This window comes from Pinus tabuliformis, chromosome 3_2, assembly GCF_031772625.1.
Source record: "Pinus tabuliformis cultivar Carrire ecotype Pingquan chromosome 3_2, CPIR1, whole genome shotgun sequence".
In the NCBI taxonomy this organism is placed as follows: Eukaryota; Viridiplantae; Streptophyta; class Pinopsida; order Pinales; family Pinaceae; genus Pinus; species Pinus tabuliformis.
The window spans coordinates 209,638,282-209,659,895 of NC_142302.1; the positions used below are offsets into that span (position 1 = coordinate 209,638,282).

The 21,614-nt window shown below is 41.1% G+C and overlaps 1 protein-coding gene across 1 annotated transcript in view; it reads left to right on the plus strand.

Moving 5' to 3' along the window:
- The first annotated feature begins 421 nt into the window (after nucleotides 1–421).
- LOC149180487 (enoyl-[acyl-carrier-protein] reductase [NADH] 1, chloroplastic-like) overlaps nucleotides 422–21,614 on the plus strand; it is a 65,617-nt gene continuing 44,424 nt past the window's right edge. The window contains exons 1-2 of the mRNA XM_089416138.1: nucleotides 422–576; nucleotides 709–1,013. Of these exons, the coding sequence (XP_089272264.1) occupies nucleotides 722–1,013 (292 nt within the window). The 5' untranslated portion in view covers nucleotides 422–576; nucleotides 709–721. The remainder of the gene's footprint in view (nucleotides 577–708; nucleotides 1,014–21,614) is intronic.

The window sequence follows — 21,614 nt, forward strand, 5'->3', positions numbered from 1 at the left end:
CATGAAAATTCCGGCCATATTTTGATAAAATCCGGCAGAGATTTTTCTAAATCCAAGTTATAATTGTCAAACTTCAATATTTTAGGTGCTTTAAAGGTTTTTGATGGTGATGAATCCATTTCCACCATCAAAAACATGATTCAAACAATGCTATTGCAAGATTTTTTGAATTTTTTTTTTGCCTGGATTTTGGCCACTTTTGGCCATCCGAGCAATTCCTCGGGCCGTCTAAGCAATTCCAGCCACTTTTAGCCATCCAAGCAATTCCTGGGGTCGTCCAAGCAATTCTTCAGCCTCTATAAACCACTTCCTATTACAAATCAATTCCAAACACCAAAAAACCTTTGTTTTGGTTGTATCCTCGAGAAATTATGAATTGCTTGATCACTAAGGCGTCACGATCCACACTACTATACAAACGATAACAAAGCTCGCACCAAAAAGTGGTACTCTCCATATATTTTACCCAAATTGATCTAGGCAACTGTTGTGCAACTGTTGTGTCCGCATTTTTCCGTTTGTTTCTCGAGGCTTCAAACTATTACTGGGTTTCGATCCAAGGACCTGACAATCCAGGTTCGTTTCACGGCTCCATTTTACTAAAGGTTTTGCATTGATCAAACGGGAAGTTGGGCTCTGACATTGATGTCTTTAAGCTCGTATTTGTTTTCTGTGATGTTTTTTTAATACTTATATGATGATGCGCAGGTACCTGAAAGTCATGGCTGCTGCAACTGCCTCTGGGCTTCAGTTCGCTAGGGCCGCACTTTGCTCCTCTCAGTCTACTTCGGTCCCCATTACCGCTCGCTCAGGAGTCTGTAATCTGGCACCCATTATCTCATTTGCTTCCTCCCGAGGAACTCGTCTTCAATCCTCTTCTTTTCTGCACTCTACTATGCAGCTATCTAGTACCATTAAAACAGAGGCTGTTAAGCGCATCCCGGGACCTACTGAGATCCGGGCTGTTGCCAATGATAACGGAGCGCCCTCTGGGCTTTCCATTGATTTGAGAGGTTTGATTGTCATTCCCCGGTATAACTTAGTTTTAATGGATTGGTTATATGTACCCGAGTAACTTAGTTTTAATGGATTGGTTATTTGTACGCGAGGGTTTGTTTTTGTTTTGTTTAGTTATTGTGTAGAAGATATTGCTGTTAGTAAAAATGGTGTCGAAGATACTTCGTTTCACGTGGGTGAACATCAATCTAGAGCAATATTAGATAGCTCGAATATATTTACACTGCTCTTAATGCCGAGTAGTAGAAGATGCAGGACTCCGGATTCTAACCGTGATAGGCCTGTTTTTGCCATAGCCAGTCAACAACAAAGGATTAGAATGGAATCCCTGACCACAGTTGTTTCGGCACTTAATAAGATTTCATAGATCCGTTGCCATTTTTAATTTTATTTGTTGAGCTGGTAAAGTTTAACGATCGAATGGCGTGCTTATTAGACACCTACATTCTCCTCCTAGATTTTCAGGTGTTTACACCCGAAAAGGGGCTCGGGTGCAGTTTTAGGAGCAGAGAATCTGTCATCTCCTAACCTCCTCTCGCTCTGATTTTGTTCTTGTCAACACCAAGTGGGGGGCCCCTGATGTTTCCTGCAACCTACGGATGAGCAATGCAATTATATTCGTTTAAAATAAATGCACAAGGGTCAACCCAAATGAAGCCCTAATATGATGACCATAACAGGTCGGGCCAAGCGTTAATGATAGGTCGGGCTCTTATTTAAAGATGAGTTTCAGTTCCATTTGCTGCACAGAAAGGCACACGTACTGAAGTTTCAAACTTGTATACGTTGTTCAACACCTCTGAATACCCGCTGGTAATGTGCCCAAAACAACTTTGGTAAGGACGTCCCCATTTATTGTCATTCATCTTCATCAGAACAGTGCTTTAAGTGCATTAAACTCAGCTCAGTGTGGCATCTTCTCATCTGGTAACTGCTGCTGGTTTCATTTCCGTTTGGCTGTCCTCCTAACAGCCCTCAAAAGGCACCCTTTTCACTGTTGATAAGTGTTAAACACCATTTTCTGTGTGACCAATATGCCATCCCTCTTCCAGAGTTTTCAGTATGTCTTCCCTGTTGAAAAGATGTTCCAGTTCATGTATAAATTCATCATATCCAAGAAGTTTTGATAGATCAACTGCATTTACAACAACATTCCTCTGCTTATAAACTTTTGTACAATCACACCTAGAAGCTTGAACAGAATTTTCAAGCTTAGTATCCAAATATCTCTTATTCCATGCTTCTCAGAGTTAATACTATTGTACAACTTTTTCTGTGGCTGCTGCTGATGTCAGCAACATTGGACTTCCAACTCTGTTTGCTCCACAGAAAGGCACAGGTCTTGAAGTACTTTACGTGTACCTGCTGTTAAACACTGTTGAATATCTGCTGGTAATATGCCCAAAACAACCTTGCAAAGGGCGTCCCCATCTATTGTTATTCATCTTCATCATGGTAGTGCTTTAGGTGCATTAAACACAACTCAAGTGTGGCAACTTCTCATCTGGTTACTGTTTGTCATTTCATTTATCTTTTTTAGTCCTAACAGCCTCAAAAGCCACCTTTTTCATTGCCGATGAGTGCTGTTACACACCATGATTGCCGTGTGAACAATATGCCATGCCTTTTTAGGAATGCTAAGTAAGTCTTCTCTATTGAGAACATGCTCCAATTCATGTGCAGGTTGATCATATCAATGGAGTTTTGAATCTTGATAGATCAACTGTTTTTCCAAAAGCATTCTCTTGCTTATAAACTTTTGTACAACTATGTGCAGAAGCTTGCTTGAACAGAATTTCTCAGTTTGGCATATGAAGATATCTCTTCTTCCATGATTCTCAGGGTTAATAATGGTTGTACAACTGTTTCTCTGACTGGCTGGAGTACTTTAAGTGAGGCCCTCTGGTGTAAAGGTCTATCACCTGAGGACAAATGCAAAACACCACATCCTGAAACCCATCTATCTTCAATTTCTTTTGTGTGTAAGATGAATGATCTTGAAGCCGTTTGAGACCTTTGTAGAGCTGCACAACTTTGTCAAGCATTTTAGCATAAGGAAAAAGCTTCTTGATAATCTACAGTGCACACATTGCAGTTAGAAGGCATCAGCACGATGAGTTGCACTTTAATGGATTTTTTCTTTGTTATTTCTACAAAGTCAAAAATCTTGTCATCATTCAGCCTACACATCTCAATGCAATTTACCTTCAAAGGTTTGTAACCAAGATTAATAGTAGTTGCTATTGTTTCTAGAACATTCTGCCATCCTTTGCGTCTAGTCAAGAATTCAAACTTTGTGGGATCCAACTTATCCATGCTAATATTTGGTGACTTCAATCCAACTACTTTGAAATTTGGATGCTTCTTTACTAGGGAAAGATCACTTGTAGTCATTTCCAGAGATTCCAGTCCTTTTATTCTAGTCAAATAAATTCATATATCTTCAACATCTAGTCAAATAGTGAGTTCCCCAACAGTCAATCTGTTTTAGAAATGGCATGCGATGACTTCATTAAGTGAAAGAAATTAATATCCTCCTTCTAGTGTCCCCAGAATAGCATTGAAATCAATTCTGCATGCCTAACTGATACTCTTGGGAAGTTTGCTCATTTACATACTACCCTAGTCAGTGCACCACCTTCTTGTGCAGTATACTCCTTCCAAGTTGTAATATTCCTAATTAGCCATGGCTAATTGGAATATTCGATTTTGCTCAATTTTGCCTTGTATAGTTATTTATAAATAAAAAGGTGAAGAAAGGGGGGACATAACTCACTTTTGGATAAAGTTACTCCCTAATAGCACAACGTTGTAACTTAAAAGGGGAGCCAAGGGAGCCAAAGGACCACGTAGAGAAGGGGGTCCACGTAGACACTTGGAGGGACTGCGCAAATGGAGAAGGAGCACGTGGCAAGAGTGAGGCTACGTTGGAGGAGGTGGGCCTTAGGGTTTTGAGAGAGGCCAACGCTATAAAGGAGAGAGGAGCCTCCTCATTTGGGCATTGGATTATGTTGCATTTGAGCTAGTCACTTCAACTTAGAGCGCGCTGGTTGTTTAGCCTGTCTGCAGCACTGTTTAGTGCATCGAGTGTCTCCGTTTGGAGATCTCACCCTTAGCCCCAGGGGACTTTGAGTGCCTGCTCGGGCAAGGTAGTTTCATTAGTATTTTGCAGGAGGAGCGATCTCTGGAGTTGAGGAGGAACTGAGCTTTTTGATGACAACACAGTCTTGAGAGGGGAGGACGCAGTCTCTTTTGGTAGGAGCTCCGGATTGGGTTTATGTGGAGGATTTGAGCTTGGAGATTGAGCAAGGGATCAACCCTTGCATATTGGAGGATTTTGGCAGAGTCTCGGGTAGAGTTTTGGAGGATTCTCTTCAGGGGCAACGCAAAGCCTTAAGGGATAGTGTAGATCCTCAAGGGGGTGATTTTCCGGGGTCAGCTATTTTAGAAAAGCTTTCTGGGCTTTTCTGGGTTTATTGAGCAGAGTTTGATTCTAGAGTTTCAGCGTTTTCTGAGGAGGGGAACAGCCCCAAATCCTCATTTGATTTCAGCAGTAGCAACAACACAGTAGTTCTCCTGCAGCTTGGACGTAGTTCAGAGAGAGGCCATTTCCTTGCCATTTTGAGTGTATTCCTTCACTTGCCTTGTGCAAGTCAAGGTGCTATCTTTCTGATCACCTCTTGTACTCTTTCCATTACTCAGTATAATAAAATGGCTTAGCATCTCTCTGCATTTCTCGAGTATTTGCTTATTCCATGTATACATTATTGTATGTTGCGCTACTGTTATTTTTATCTCTTTGAGCTTCCTGGCTACTATACCACTTGTGTGTTTTTCTCCTATACTCTTAGACAGAGTCTGGAAAGGGCCAGGTAGCCTCTAGATCTCGTCCTCTTTTCAGAGGCGACATATCTAGTAAACGCCCTTCCAGTCCATCTCTGGTTGGAGTTTGCTTGTGTTTGAGGGATACCCTTGATAAGGGATATTACAGTGGTACGAGAGCATAGATCTGGCTCACCCTGTGGAGCTAGCAGTCTATGACACCGAGGGAGAAGCCCTACATCTGTTACAGAGGTAGGAAATACAAAGATATTGAGCGTAGGTTGCAGAACACCTACGGAGAGAGAGATTGTGTTCGGGTAGTGGACACAGAACAGGAGGAGCCTGCGGTGAACACAAAACAGGAGGAGCTTGTGGTGGACGCAGAGCCGGAGGATCCGATAGCAGATGATGATGGAAAGAGATTTGCGGACATGCTCCTCAAATCAGTACAGGATCTGTTGAGGCAGATCGAGGTGATGGGGCAGAGATTCACGACGATGGAGGCTAGACAGCATGAGAACCCACGGGTTTTCCAGGTTGGTGAGGGATCGGGTACATCCCACCGTTTGCCAAAGCAGGGTTCCACTTAGCGCGATACTACTCAGCAGATGGCCTCACATGCCCCTACACGCTCTACCATGCCCATTTTCCTAGGAGCAGACACGGGGGTCGGAGCCCAGCAGGAGGCAGAGCCCAGTCATATGTGCAAGAGTTCAGGGATGCTCTCTCATTCAGAGACTTCGTTCAGCTCCAACGGGATAGTAGACCCGGCGACCATCACAGAGGATACCGGCATTATCATGACGGAGACACCCACCGCATAGCTAGTAGATTCCACTTGCCTACATTTGATGGCTCATCAAACAGTTCGACAAAGTCTTGGGTGGAGAAGCTGGACATCTATTTCCAGCTTAACCAGATGTCGGAGACAGAGGCCATCAAGGTGGCGGCATTACATCTGGATGGTGAGGCCCAGGACTGGTGGTTCCATGGGATGGTTACACTCGGACACTCCACAGTGATGACATATGCCGAGTTCACTAGGAGATTGATAGAGAGGTTTGACCGGGTGGATCCGGAACAACACTTTGTTGAGCTGATGAGGCTTAAACAGACTGGTAACCCAGAGACCTACATTGCAGACTTCTTGAGGGTTTCAGTGATGGTGTGCCAGATCTATCCGCGGCACGGAGGATCTACATGTTTGTTGAGGGGTTAGCAGAGCCACTTTGGGGTCTAGTCAGATCCACTAGACCAGCCACACTCCAGGATGCTATTAGCAGGACCCGGGACTTACAGGATGCCTTACCCAGGACCTAGACACCTTACCCCCAGAGACAGGCTTTCCAGCCTAAGGGGAAGGATGTGATGCCTGAAGTATCTTCTTTCGTGGTGTTGGTGAAGAAGAAGGACGACACATTGAGAATGTGCATTGACTACAGGGCCCTGAACAAGAAGACCCTGAAGAACAGATACCCCATACCCGAGATCGATGAGTTGATGGATGAGTTGAGAGGAGCACGGTTCTTCTCAAAAATTGATTTGAGATCTGGGTACCATCAGATTCGCGTGAGGGAGCAGGACATTACCAAGACCGCCTTCAGGTGTCACTATGGGCACTTTGAGTTTTTGGTGATGCCCTTCGAGCTAACCAACTCCCCAGCTACATTCCAGTCCTGCATGAATCACATCTTCCACAGTCACTTAAGGAAGTTTGTGTTGGTGTTCTTTGATGATATTCTCATTTACAACAGGACTTGGGAGGAGCATCTCCAGCACATTGAGATAGTGTTGCGCATCTTGGAGGAGCAACAGTTCTATGCCAAGCTCTCCAAGTGTGAGTTTGAGTTGATGGAGATGTTGTACTTGGGACACATCATAGGGGTGGACGGAGTGAGAGTCCACGAGGAGACGATCAGGGCCATCAGAGATTGGCCGGAGCCGAGGAACGTGACAGAACTTCGGGGATTCATTGGCATTTGTACTTACTACCGGATGTTCGTCAAGGTTTTGTCACAGCTTGCTGCAACCCTGACAGATCTGACGAGGAAGGGGGCATTTAGTTGGTCGGATACGGCGCCCCGAGCCTTTGACAGGCTCAAGGAGGTTATGAGCAGCTGCCCAGTGCTTGTATTGCTGCCCAGGCTCAAGGAGAGGGGATCGATGCAGTGTTGATGCAGGGAGGTCACCCTATAGCCTTTGAGAGCCGGAAGCTCCTTCCGCATGAGAGGTTGTATTCTATATACGATAAGGAGATGCTGGCCATCATGCATGCATTGGCCAAATTCCGGTAGTATTTAGTAGGTAACAGGTTCAGGGTGAGGACTGATCACGACAGCCTCAGGTTTTTTTTGGAGCAGAAACAGCTACAAGAGAGGCAACAGAAGTGGATCAGTAAGATCCAAGTGTGTGGCTTTGACATTGAGTATGTCAAGGGTAAGAACAACGTGGTAGCAGATGCCCTTTCACGTAGACCAGCCACGTTGTCTCTTATGAGCTTGGACACAGACTGGAGGGCTCGACTCTTAGCAGAGTACTCCAAGGACAGATTTGCATGTGAGGTTCTGGATGGGCAGGTGGCGGATGACAGGTACAGGGTAGTCGATGAGATCATCTACTATAGGGACCAGATCTTCTTGATTGAGGGATCTCAGCTCAAGAAGAAGATACTTCAGGCATCACATGATTCACCATTGGCCGATCATCAGGGGTTTACCAAAACCTACAGGGCCATTAGAGAGAGGTTCTCATGGAAGGGCCTCAAGGAGGATGTACTCTAGCATATCGGGAAGTGCGATATTTGCCAGAGGAACAAGGGGGAGATGAGCCATCCAGCAGGATTATTGCAGCCTCTTCCCATTTCGGAGGGGAAATGGGAGAGTATTTCGATGGACTTCATCACAGGGTTGCCCATGGTGCAGGGCAAGGATTGTATCTTTGTCGTCGTTGATCGACTGACAAAGTAGGCACACTTTTTCGCCATATCCGCACACTACACAACAGCGCAGGTGGCCTAGCTGTTCTTCAGAGAAGTCTTCAGGCTACATGGTCTTCTTAAGACCGTCATTAGTGACAGGGACATCTGTTTCATGGGCGGGTTTTGGCAGGAGCTTTTCCGGTTGGTGGGAATGGAGTTGACACCGAGTACCAGTTATCACCCACAGATGGACGGGCAGACAGAGATAGTTAACAAGTGGCTGGAGGGCTACTTGCGTAACTATGTCAATGGGCAGCAGCGAGCATGACTGAAGTGGCTTCATCTGGGGGAGTATTGCTACAACACTACACATCACATGTCCATTGGTATGTCACCATTCTATGCTTTTTATGGATATCATTCTTTATCATTTGCTGACGTGATGTTTGGTGCTAGCAAGGCTCCGAGAGCCAAGATTTGGATCCAAGAGAGTCAGGATATCCTCCAAGCTCTCAAGGATAATATGGCTACAACACAGAACCAATAGAAGCTATATGTTGACAGGGGTCGGGTGGAGAGACAGTTTGAGGTAGGGGACTTGGTCTACCTACGATTGTAGCCATACCGACAGTGGTCACTGAAGCAGAAAGGAGCTGATAAGCTCAAGCCCCGCTTTTATGGGCCATACAGGGTGATACGCAGGATTGGATAGGGTGCGTATGAATTGGAGCTGCCCCAAGGCAGCAAGATTCATAACGTTTTTCATGTATCATGCCTGAAGAAGGCATTGGGGCAGCAGGTGACAGTGACAGATGAGGTACCACCCACGAATGATGAGGGGCATTTGGTGTTGCAGCCAGAGGCTATTATTGATACCAGGGAGAGGCAGCTGCGGAGCAAGACGGTCCGGGAATTCTTGGTGAGGTGGAAGAATTTACTGGATGAGGATGCCACTTGGGAGAGTGAGAAAATTTTGCAGCATCCATCACTTCAGTTGCTTGAGGACAAACAACATTTTGCCGGGGGAGACTGTAATATTCCTAATTAGCCATGGTTAATTGGAATATTCGATTTTGCTCAATTTTGCCTTCTATAGTTATTTATAAATAAAAAGGTGAGGAAAGGGGGGACATAACTCACTTTTTGAATAAAGTCACTCCCTAGTAGCACAACGTTGTAACTTAAAAGGGGAGCCAAGGGGGCCAAAGGACCACGTAGAGAAGGGGGCCCACGTAGACACTTGGAGGGACTGCGCAGATGGAGAAGGAGCATGTGGCAAGAGAGAGGCTACGTTGGAGGAGGTGGGCCTTAGGGTTTTGAGAGAGGCCAACGTTATAAAGGAGAGAGGAGCCTCCTCATTTGGGCATTGGATTATGTTGCATTTGAGCTAGTCACTTCGACTTAGAGCACGCTGGCTGTTTAGCTTGTCTGCAGCACTGTTTAGTGCATCGAGTGTCTCCGTTCGGAGATCTCACCCTTAGCCCCGGGGGACTTCGAGTGCCTGCTTGGGCAAGGTAGTTTCATCAATATTTTGCAGGAGGAGCGATCTCTGGAGTTGAGGAGGAACTAAGCATTTTGATGATTGCGTAGTCTTGAGAGGGGAGGACGTAGTCTCTTTTGGTAGGAGCTCCGGATTGGGTTTATGTGGAGGATTTGAGCTTGGAGATTGAGCAAGGGATCAACCCTTGCATATTGGAGGATTTTGGCAGAGTCTCGGGTAGAGTTTTGGAGGATTCTCTTCAGGGGCAGCGCAGAGCCTTGAGGGATAGCGTAGATCCTCAAGGGGGTGATTTTCGGGGGTCAGCTATTTTAGAATTTTTTTTTGGGCTTTTTTGGGTTTATTGAGCAGAGGTTGATTCTAGAGTTTCAACATTTTTTGAGGAGGGGAACAGCCCCAGATCCTCACTTGATTCCAGCAGTAGCAGCAACACAACACTTCTCCGGCAGCTTGGACGCAGTTCAGAGAGAGGCCATTTCATTTCCATTCTGAGTGTATTCCTTCACTTGCCTTGTGCAAGTCAAGGTGTTATCTTTTTGATCACCTCTTGTACTCTTTCCATTACTCAGTATAATAAAATGGATTAGCATTTCTCTCTGCATTTCTATTGTTATTTTTATTTCTTTGAGCTTCCCGGCTACTATACCACTTGTGTTTTTTCTCATATACTCTTAGACAGAGTCTAGAAAGGGCCAGGTAGCCTCCAGATCTCGTCTTCTTTTCAGAGGCGACATATCTGGTAAACGCCCTCCCAGTCCATCTCTGGTTGGAGTTTGCTTGTGTTTGAGGGATACCCCTGATAAGGGATATTACACAAGCGATGTCCATGGACCAATATGGATGTACCTTGCTTCTATTTATAATTGAATGCTCTGAAACAACAGGCTCATTAATGTGACCTTCCACCTTGTAATTATATTGATTTAAAATAAATGCACAAGGGTCCACCCAAATGAATGTTTACAGGTTGGCCCTAATATGATGACCATAACAAGTCCATACAACTATTAATGATGGGTCACCCCTTGCTTAAAGACGAGTTCTGGCTCCATTGGCTACACAGAAAAGATACACACCCTGAAGTATTTTACATGTATCTGTTGTTAAACGCCTCTAAATATATGCTGGTAATATGCCCAAAACAACTTTGCGAAGGGTGTCCCCATCTATTGTCATTCGTCTTCATTATAACAGTGCTTTAGGTGCATTAAACTCAACAAAAACACCTACATTTGCAGGTAGATCAACCTTTGATGGCCTTACAAAATTCAAACCATGTTGTTAAATTGACATATTTATTCGAAAGCATACAACAACAACTACGACAAACTCACACTAATACAAAATAGAACTGGAAATCAATTACTAGTATTCAGTAAGAAACTTATTCATAAACACACACCCCACCCTAAATAACAAAGTGAGATAGAGGATGAAACCTAATCGTATTTGTAGTGAACCAAACAAGATCTTTATCTATGTAACAACTTAGGCCTACCTCTGCTTGACATGACTAATGCAACACTGAATATGACTCCCATAGCACTGACTAAGGACATGACAGATTTAGCATAGCAATGGCCTTGAGACAATGTTTACAACTAAGTTGCACTGAAACGAATACATGATCTGATATGGATACAACAAATCTTCAAAAGATCCAGATACGATATGACATTCATTCAACTTTTAGAATCTAGATTCTAATATCTAAAAATACTCCTTTATCATCATGAATCAACATAAACAAATCATCATCATGAATTCAACATAAACATTGTCATCATCATTAGTGATTATTATAACATTCAACATATCATCCAGTTTCTTAGTTTCTGTTTCAAATTTCAGTCATCAACATGACAACATCATCACCAAAATTAATAATGCACATTACATAGTACAAAGTACAAAATGAACTATGACTAGTAGTCCACTATCATATGGCATATTATGGTATTCAATGTTCATTGTTCAAAAGTTTAAAACATCATCATAAATTACATTTACATATCATCAAATATGTTTTCATCCATGTAATTAAGATCCACATTTTCTCCAGGAGTGAGAGCATTGCTGTCATGTCCACTTGAAGTTCCAACTATTGGTGTCAAACAAAGTCATATGAGACATGACATTTAGCGTTATATCCAAGTCAAGCAACTTTGGTTCCACATCCCATGGTTTAGTGGGCCCAAATTTGTGTTTGTCATTGTTGTGTGACATAAGGAGAAGGTTCAAATGAACATATACTAGTTCCTTAGTCTTTTTGGAGTTCAATTTGTTATCTTCATCGAATGGATGAAGCCATATGTACTCCATTTCTTTTCTGCTGAAGAGGAACTAGCAACCCGTGACAAGATCTTGATGGCCAATTTTTGGATATGTGGAAGTTTCCCACCATAGTAGTTTCACCAATCAATTGGATTTAATTTAGTCTTGTCCCACATAGAATCAACATCAACACTCAAACCCTTTGATCCCACAAAATGAGAAAACTTTGAACGAATCTGAATCCCGATTTTAGGATCTACAAATATCTTTCTAAAAACTTTCTTAAATTCTAGTGAGACTTCTGGGTCTTTGTTAGGTGCAATTCTTTCTGGATCACTTAGCAAGTCTGCAAAATAATATTTTCGATTCATTGCATAGGCCAAAAGGTGCAATGGGGTGGTCATCTTATTCCACATTTTGGTCAAAATATATTTTACTTATCTGTAAAAGACTTCATCTGGGTCCTTCTCCTTGGCATCTATAATCACCCTTATCTTTTCTATCATGGAGTTAATGCCTACATACACCTCTCCCAAATTAGGCATATCTGTGTCAAACATGCAAAGCAAATCCACAAATGGCCTAGTAAATGCCAAGAGGTACTCCACCCTATTCCACCATTCATCATCAACAACCAAGATTTTCACTGCTTGTGCTCTTTCAGATTGGGATTCCCTTCATTGATTCTAAAGAGAACTGCATAACATTGATTGCAATGTTTCTTTCACCTGCATAAGCCTTGTTAAGACTATGATGTGAGAAACAAAACGAGTTTTGGCAACATACAAGTGCCAATGTTTCAATAAATTAAAAATCAAAATTGATTGGATTCCTATTATAATTCATGAATCATGACATTTGAGAATCCAATATACATATTTGAATTTAGAGCCATAGAAATTAGAATTTATGAAATAAACTTTAAAGTTTAGGTACCTTAAAGAGTTCCAACTTCGCAAATTCCCTGTGGATGCCTTGGGACATGTGGTTCTTTGTGATGAATGCTTGAATTTCTTTTGTCTTTTCATAAATCACTGAAATCCACTCAATTTGCTTCCCCATCTTGCTCAACATGAGGTTCTATGAATGTACAACACAAGGGGTCCAAAAGATGTGCTAATATTTGCCTTCAATAATTAGGTCTGCTACTCTACACATCGTTGCATTGTCAATTATTACTTGGACAACATTTTCTGGCCCCACTAATTCATTTGCTTCAATCAAGATGTCAACAATGAATTGGGAATGTTTCAGTTGCCTCTCACAATCCACTACCTTCAAAAACATTGCCCCTTTTGGGCCCTGAGCAATCACATTGATCAAAGGCCTATTCCTTTGATCTTTCTATCCATCAGAAATGATGGACATCCCTGAAATGTGCCATGAATTACAAATGAGGCTTAATTTAGCCTCCAAATCTAACTTCTCAGCACTCAACAATGTAGTGTAGACCTTCTCATATCCAGGGCTCTTGTACCCTTTTGGGCCTTCATTCACTGTTTTTTATCATCTTTGCCCAGTAAAGAGATCATACAAGGTTAAAGGGAAGGCCATTTGCATACATGCATCGACCGATCGCTGCATCTACTTTCTCTCGAGCATCATTATTAAAACCAATGTTGCATTAATCGTTATCGGGATAATATCGGCGCGAGGAAAAAATCGTAATTATCGGGAAATAATCGGGAAAAAATCGTTTGGTACAAGTTTTTTTTTTTTGCAATTTTTTTAATATCTAAACCATCTACAACATAAAATAAATACATTGACACATAAATATGATAAAAGAACTAATATATAAGATGTTTAATATCATTTCTAGTGCTAAAATCACACATAACATTGAATCATGTCCTGAATAGTAAGTCCTGACTCCTGAGTCCCAACGCAACCTCAAAATATCAACAAAAAATATAATAATGTATCTCATCATGTCATAATGTCATATACAATAAAATGAAGAAAATAACTAAAGTCTAATCCTATTGATTTCCTCTGTGCCTCTTGCGAGAAAATGCCACAGCTTTCCCTTTCCCTCTAGATGTAGATGTTGATGCTGGTGGAGTGGGCAGTGGAGTCTGCTATGCTCTAGAAGCTGAAGAACTAGAAGTAGGAGCTATAGGAGGTAGACCACGTCCTCTACTGGTGGCAGGGGTAGCCCGGGTAGGTGGTGTCACCTGGAAACATTACAATCTCCCAATCTTGAAATCCTGAAAAACTGATAAGTTTGCTGGATTTTGAATGAAATCTAAAATTCTACTTTCTCCATATGAAATCCAATGAGGCTGGAACCACTCTCAAACATCTTGATTCATTTCATGTTAATGTTAAAAATTTAAGTAAAAGGATGAAAATGAAGATTAAGGAGAATGTCACTTTTACTTTAAGAATTTAACATTACCATGAATAGCATATCAATACTAGGGCCTAGACTTGATCATTAAGCTGCCCCACTCAAAAATTATTTGTTTCTTTGAAAAAAATTGCATTTCCAACATTTAGCATCCCTTATAAAACCTCGTTGCCTTGACTGCCCGCGATAATTTTCCAAAAAATCGCGATAATTTCAAAAACTTGCGATAATTTCCAAAAAATAGGGCAAAAAAAATATTGGCGACAATTTCGAACAAAACTCGCGATATTTTCGTTCTGCTGAAAAACTCATGATAAAACGGTAAAATCGCTATAATATCACGATTTTCACAACACTGATTAAAACTTTTTTCAAGCGGTCCCAAATTAGACGCTTTGAACGAGGGCTGCCAATTCCATAAGAGAGAAGTGGAGGCGTTGATGAAGATGCTCCCAGCTTTGTTGGTTGTTTGAATTGAGAGGAAGGATTTCCCTCATTTGCTTTAGCATATGCCTTGTCTTGTTCTTTTTGATATTTTGCAAGTTTTTCCTTGCTTAAGCCTTTTCCTTCTATCTCGTTCTCTTTAGGTGGGCCAGTGCATATACGAATTCCATTGCCTCTTAACCCAAGTGAATGTGCTTTAGCTCGGGTGTATGATCCTTTAAACTCCTTTTGACACTCACTGCCAACCCATGCCAATGATCCCCCTCTTTGGATCTTCCCAACAATAGTGATATATTTCCAAAGTGGTGACTTTCTATCAACTTTAGGGGCGGATTCAATTTCATGTTCTTCATTACGAATGGATGAACTTGAAGTTGCTATGATGATGATGTAAATGGAAACTACAAAATTAAATTGACAATTACAAATTGCTCTAGTTAAAACATATGGTGAAATCTTGATTCAACCTTGTTGAAAATTGATAGCAATGGGATGAATTTCCTTGATTAGAATTTCATTTCTACCTTTCTAAAGTGACTTTCTAAAAAAATAGAAAGTCAGGTCTATCTTTACAAACATGACTTTCCAAAAATAGTAAATCACCTTCCATCAATGCGTAATCATATATACATGATGGAAATTCACTTAATTTGTCCTTAATTAAACTCAATTGTTTATTTTTTAAACATAATCATCAATATTATTAGTATTGCTATTATCTTCTTTATGATATTATTATATTATTATTAAAAAGAAATTCAAGTCTCTCAATCATGAGACTCAATCATATGTTACTTTCTCTCTCTTAATGGATTCATTCATCTCTCCCTTTAATGCTCTTATGCACCTCTGACACTCTCTTACACACTTTAATGACTCGTCATAAAAAGATTCCTCTTACACCTCTTTAATGCGTAAGTTACACTTCTCTCTTTTATGGCATAAGTTACACTCATATTTTAACATATGTAACTCCTTGCTCTTCTTATATATTTATGCCCTTTGTCCTCACTTGACACATTTACTTGTGCTTGTGAAAGAAGAATTCAAACTTGAGAAATAGAGAGTTGGAGAGTCTAGAGGAAGATTGAGAGAGAGAGAAAGAGTCCTGAAGAGAAAGAACAGATCTTGGAGAGCCAAAGTGATTTAGTGTTTGCATCAGTTACTGCTATCAAAGATATTCTTCAGATTTGGGTGAACTTCTTTATTCTCTCATTATACTTTGTATCTCTGCTGAACAATTGATTTCTAATAGAAGAAGAATCTGGTTGAGTTTTCCTCTTGTGGGTTTTGCTCTGGTCATTGACCTAACTTTTCTGTGTCTCATTGAGTTCTTGACTATCTTCCATTGTGCATATGGTTTATATCGTTTATGTTCTATCTACAATTACTTAACTTATTTTGCAGCATAAAAAAGTTCTGGATTTAAGTGATTGTAACAACATAGAACACCAAAATTTCAACATGGTATTAGAGCTTTGGTGAAGACAAGTTCCATTTCCTGCTCTCTTTCTGTTGGAATATCTCTTGATGTCAACTCCATTTCCAACTCTTTTTTTGCTGGAATATTTCTTGCTTTCCGCTCCATTTGCAACTCTTTTTCTGCTGAAATATAGCTTGTTGTCTGCTCCATTTGCAACTCTCTTTCTGCTGAAATATAGCTTGTTGTCCGCTCTATTTGCAACTCTCTTTCTTCTGGAATTTCTTTGGTTGTTAACTCTATTTGCAACTCTCTTTCTGTTGAAATATAGCTCGTTGTTCACTCCATTTGCAACTTTCTCTCCATTGAAATATAGCTTGCTGTCCACTCCATTTGCAACTCTCTTTCTGTTGAAATATAGCTTGTTGTTTGCTCCATTTACAACTCTCTTTTTGCTGAAATATCTCTTCTTGTTCCTTTTACTTGCTGTTCATTTTCAGGTGAAATTTTTCTTCCCTTTCGCTGTTGAAATATCTCATTTACAATTGAAATATCTCTTGCTGCCCCTTTCTATTTGTTGCTGAAATTTTGAGCAAATCAAGATGTCTTCCTCCTACTTTAAGAATGAAGAGAAGTTGGTTGATGCTTTAAAATTCTTCTCTTGGAATGTCAGATTGAATATTACTCTTGAGGAACATGATGTTTTAGAGTATGTTGAAGGAGAAGTTGCTGAACCAGCTGAAAAGTCCAATGCTGCTATCAAGCCCAGATACAAGAAAGGAGAAGTCAAGGCTACACATATTATCCTTGACTCGCTTGGAGACCGCTTCATTACTTATGTCTCCAATTTGAAGAAAGCCAAAGAAATGTATGATAAGCTGATTGGAATGTATCAAATGAACAACTTGAGTCAAATTATTGCTTTGAAGAATCAAGTCAAGGATGTTAAGATGATCAAAAGAGAAACCATTCAAGCATACTTCATGAGAATATCAAAAATCTAAAATCAATTGTCAACTTCTGGTGAAGTTGTTTCTGATAAAAAATTGATACTGATTTCACTTGGAGGTCTTCCTTCTTCTTGGGAAACTTTTATTACTAGCATCAGTAATAATGACAAGTTTCCTACATTTGATGAGCTCCTTGGAAAATGCAGCCAAAAAGGAGCCAAAATGATTTGTAGAGGGAGAATTCCCAAGCATGAGGAGTGAGCACCTACTGCCTTTTGTTGTACAAGGCAAAAAGAAGAAAGGAAGAAGAGGAATGCACTATTTGAGAAAATCTGCTCCCAACAACTCCTCTTAATGGACCAAAGACTTATCAAAAGTCCAATGCTATAGTTGTCACAAGCATGGGCACTATGCTAGTGACTGTTCAGAAAACAAAAGAGCATCAAAATCCAACTTCAACAATCGCTCCAACAAATCGGATTACAGAAAAACAGAAGCTCCTTCTGCTTGCAGAGGAAACTATCGTTTCTCAAGGAACGAAAGGTATGATAATAACGTAGATGAGATTCAATCAGAGTACTTTCTTGTTTCTGCTCTTTCTAGTTCATCTCCTGTAGATTCTTGTGATAGCTGGTTGGTTGATAGTGGTACTTCAAGACACTTTACTAGTTACAAAGAAGTACTCTCTAATCTGGTTGAGAGGGAGACAAATTTAAAGATCATTCTGGGAGATAACTCTACATATTCCATCTGGTTCCTTTTATTTCCATCTGGATCAAGGTAAAACTTTGACTCTTCAAGAAGTTTTATATGTACCTGGTTTAAAGAAGAATCTTGTGTCCATATCAACTTTAGAAGATAAAAGAATGAACGCTGTTTTCATAAATGGTAAAGTTCTCACTTGGCCATTGAGATCCAACATGAGAGATGCCCTCACTCTAGGATCTAGATGTGAAGGTCTATACAAAATCAACGGGAGACCTATTCATGCACTAATGCATGACATCAATCATCAAAGTGAACTTTGATGTCGAAGGTTCGCTCACTTGCACTACAAAGCATTACCTCATGTGAGAAAGATGGTTTTCGGAATGCCGAAAATAAGATCTGATCATGATGGCGTTTGCTAAGGATGCACAAGTGGAAAGCAAGTGAAGGGACTATTCCCTTCAAGCAAAAGTTGAACCAGTTAGATATTACAATCTTGTACATTCTGATTTATGTGGACCAGTGGCTATAACTTCCCTTGGTGGTTACTTGTATTATATTATCTTTGTGGATGGTTTTTATCGCAAAACATGGATTTATTTTTTGAAAAATAAAATTCAAGCTTTTAACATGTTCAAAGACTACAAAACTCTAGTAGAAAAACAAACTGGAAAGCAAATCAAAATTTTTAGATTTGACGATGGAGGAGAGTTCACTTCCAGTGATTTCATTGACTTCTGCAAAGACACTGGAATAAAAAAAGAGACCATTGTACCATATAACCCAAAACAAAATGGTGTGGCTGAAAGAGAATAGAACTATCATGGAAGTGGTCAACGCTATGTTGCATGATAAAAAGTTTTCAAAGTTTTTGTAGAAATTAATGTGTAGATTCAATACTGCTCATGAAATTTACTAAATCACAAGACTTGAAGCTACTCTATTGATCTGCGGAAGTTAGTTCACCATTTAGAACACAAATCATAGACATGCAAAAGGAAACATCACACATGCATAGAGATTTATCTAGGGGAAAACGACTACTCAAAACCCCTTACTCTCTATATTTGTTAATTTTAGGTATGTTCTATGCTTAGAGCAATTTATTTCAATTTTCATAGTTAGCTCAATATCTTTTCCAGATTAGCAATCACATCAGCATTAAAGTAAATTGCAGATAGAACATAAACATAAATTGTAGAAGACAAGCCAAGACAAGAGGACAAAAGATGTGGCGCTAGCCAGGGACAAACCCCAATGTGGGGAAACCCTTGATCAATTCTTTTTATATGTTCTTCAATAGTTCAACATAGAGAGAGATAGTACATTTACAACAGAAGTCAACACTTTTACTTATCTAGATAAAAGCATAGATCATATCTAAGAAGATGATACATGAGATTAGTTGAAGACATGATGCGTCAATTGATTCTCCAAGGTGACTCTTTCACCTATCATTGTGCTACATCTCATCATCATGTTGCACCCATCATCATAATGTTGGACATCATACTACTGCGACTACTACTGTCCCATGTGTCATTGTTGAACCATGTTGTCATACATCATGTTTCATGTGCTTGTAGCACCATGCTTGCAGCACCATGCTTGCCACTGCTATCCATGCTGTCCATGATTGCCATGCTGCTCCATGCTGTCCATGCTTGCTGCTGTCCCATGTGCCTTTGCTGCCATGTCACAGTTGCTGTCCCAATTTGCTGCCATGTCATAGTTGCTGTCCCACTTTGCCTTAGCATTCCTTTGCTGTCCCATTTACTAGCACACTGTACCTTGCTGCTGTCCAATAACCTTGCCATACCTTGCTGTTCACGACTGATCTGGTCAGGGCACTAGGCAGCCCTAACTCCACCGAACAGTCATCAAACAAGTCCCTTGAGGACTGCGACCTACCTTGGCAAGCTTCTACCATAGCTATGATGCTTCCTTAGGATGCATATCAACGCTTCACAGATCCGCTGTCACCTACAACAGTTGTTCCTACCATAACCCTCCACGCTACTCCTTATGCTTCCCCGCGCTGTCCCTTTGAGATGACTGCGGCCTAGTTAGGGGGGCCTTTCTAGGCCTCTCGGCCATCTAAATATACACCCCAAAACCATGCACAAAATAGTCATTAAACTTACCTGTTTGCAGCCTGATTTGCAAGGTGAGACTGCTCCAACGTGTCACATAACTGCCCTCAAGCCATCCTTCTTGCCTCCTGCAATGTGGCTAAGAGTTGCGGCTCTTCTTCTCTAAAATCCGCACCCAAAACAGTGAGAATATCTCTACAAACTTGGTTACCTTCTAGACTGCGTAGATACCAGCGTTAGGGCTTCTCACTTGACTGTGTTAGGGCTTCTCACTTGACTGCGTTAGGGCTTCTTGGTTAGGGCAGACTGTGGCTAGGGCACCCTCCTCGTAGATCTCTCCTCCACTAAAACCCAAAGCGAGTGGAGAGAAATCAAGAGAGAGGTGTGTGTAAAATGACTCTCAAGTCATCTCCTTTTATACTAAAACGTTGAGCACATGTGGGGTTTAGGCCGACCTTGACGAATTGTCCCATAACACAAATAAATTCATAACTCCATGAATACTTATCGGAATCAGATGATCTTTAGATCAATCCAATACCTCTCGATAAGAGGGATCTAAGAAAAATGTCAGCTGCCATAAATAAGATGACCCTCATGGAGTTTGGCCCTAGTTGCCAATTTTAACAATACTTTGTTAATCAAAGAATAGAGATGAAATACATATGCTTGCTCAAGCTTGAGCACACCTTGCAAGTGTATAGTCTATCCCTTTGCCTGACTGATTGACTCTGGCCAACACTTAGCCAATTTTCAAGCCCTCCAAGCTCCTATTTTCTTGCGCCGTTCCCTTGGGAAATTGGCCCCTATTATTTAGGAATTTCCTACTATTGAATTGTGCAATTCCCTTAGGTCCTTCCTCTGACTGCATGCACCACATGTACACATTGGAATATGCTACAACTGATAGTACACTGCCTTGGAATCTCCATCTCAATTGGGTAACTCGAATTTTCTACATGCAACAATTATTTTGGGTTGATTAATTAGTTAACTGGTTGATCACTGAGTGTGGTTGAAGTTCCACTTCCACAACTTGACCTCCACTAGTTCTTCTGACAGTTAGAACTAGTTAAACTGACAATAACTCAAATTAACTAAAATAGATTGCTACAAATTAGCAATCAAACATACTGAACTGAACTCAAGCTTCCCCAACTCGTTAATTGAGTGACAAGTGCCATGTCACCTCAATTAACTATCTCCAAGATTTCTGCTGAAATAGAAATTCGATTTTTCTCTAGTTTGACCAAGGCAAAGTCAAACTGATATTTTCTTGCTGCATTTTCAACACTCCCTCTCAGCAAGAAAGGGATTATCAACCACCCCTATCCTGCACCTGTGGAACTCGAACTTCCCTCTTGACAAGGCCTTTGTCAAAATATCAACATCTTGTTCCTTTGTTGGAATGTACTGCAACAACATAATCCGCCTCTACACACAATCCCGTAGATGGTGATACCGGATATCAAAATGCTTGGATCGATTGCGAAAAACAATATTTTCAGAGAGTTTGGTACAACTATGATTATCACAGTAAATCACAGTAGGATCCATCATCTGACCAAAAAAGCCAACAAGTATCTTTCTCATCCAGATCACCTCACATGCTGCTTGACTTGCAGCCATGTATTCTGCTTCTGTCGAGCTGAGTGCCATAGATCTTTGCTTCTTATTGTACCAAGAAATCGCTGCGGACCCAACACTGAAAATTCCACTTGATGTACTCTTCCGGTCTGATGGACTTCCCGCCCAATCTGCATTTGTGAAGCCACACAACTTCACTCCCTCTGTCCATCTGTACCAAAGTCCAAATTGGGTAGTGCCTCTGAGGTACCGTAGAACATGCTTAGTTGCCCTCCAAAACAGTTTGGTTGGCCTAACCATAGCTTGGCTCAGTTGGTTGACTGCAAAGCACATGTCTGGTTGTGTGTTCACAAGATACATGAGTGAACCCACCAACTGCCGGTAAACAGTCGCATCCACTTCCTCACTTGAAGTGGCATCCTCTTTCCTCCAGTTGGTCGCTAGAGGAGTCTCCATGGGTTTGCACCTGTCTATGCAGAACCTTTGAAGTATCTCGTTGGCATAATTGCCTTGAGAGACAAACAGTTCCCC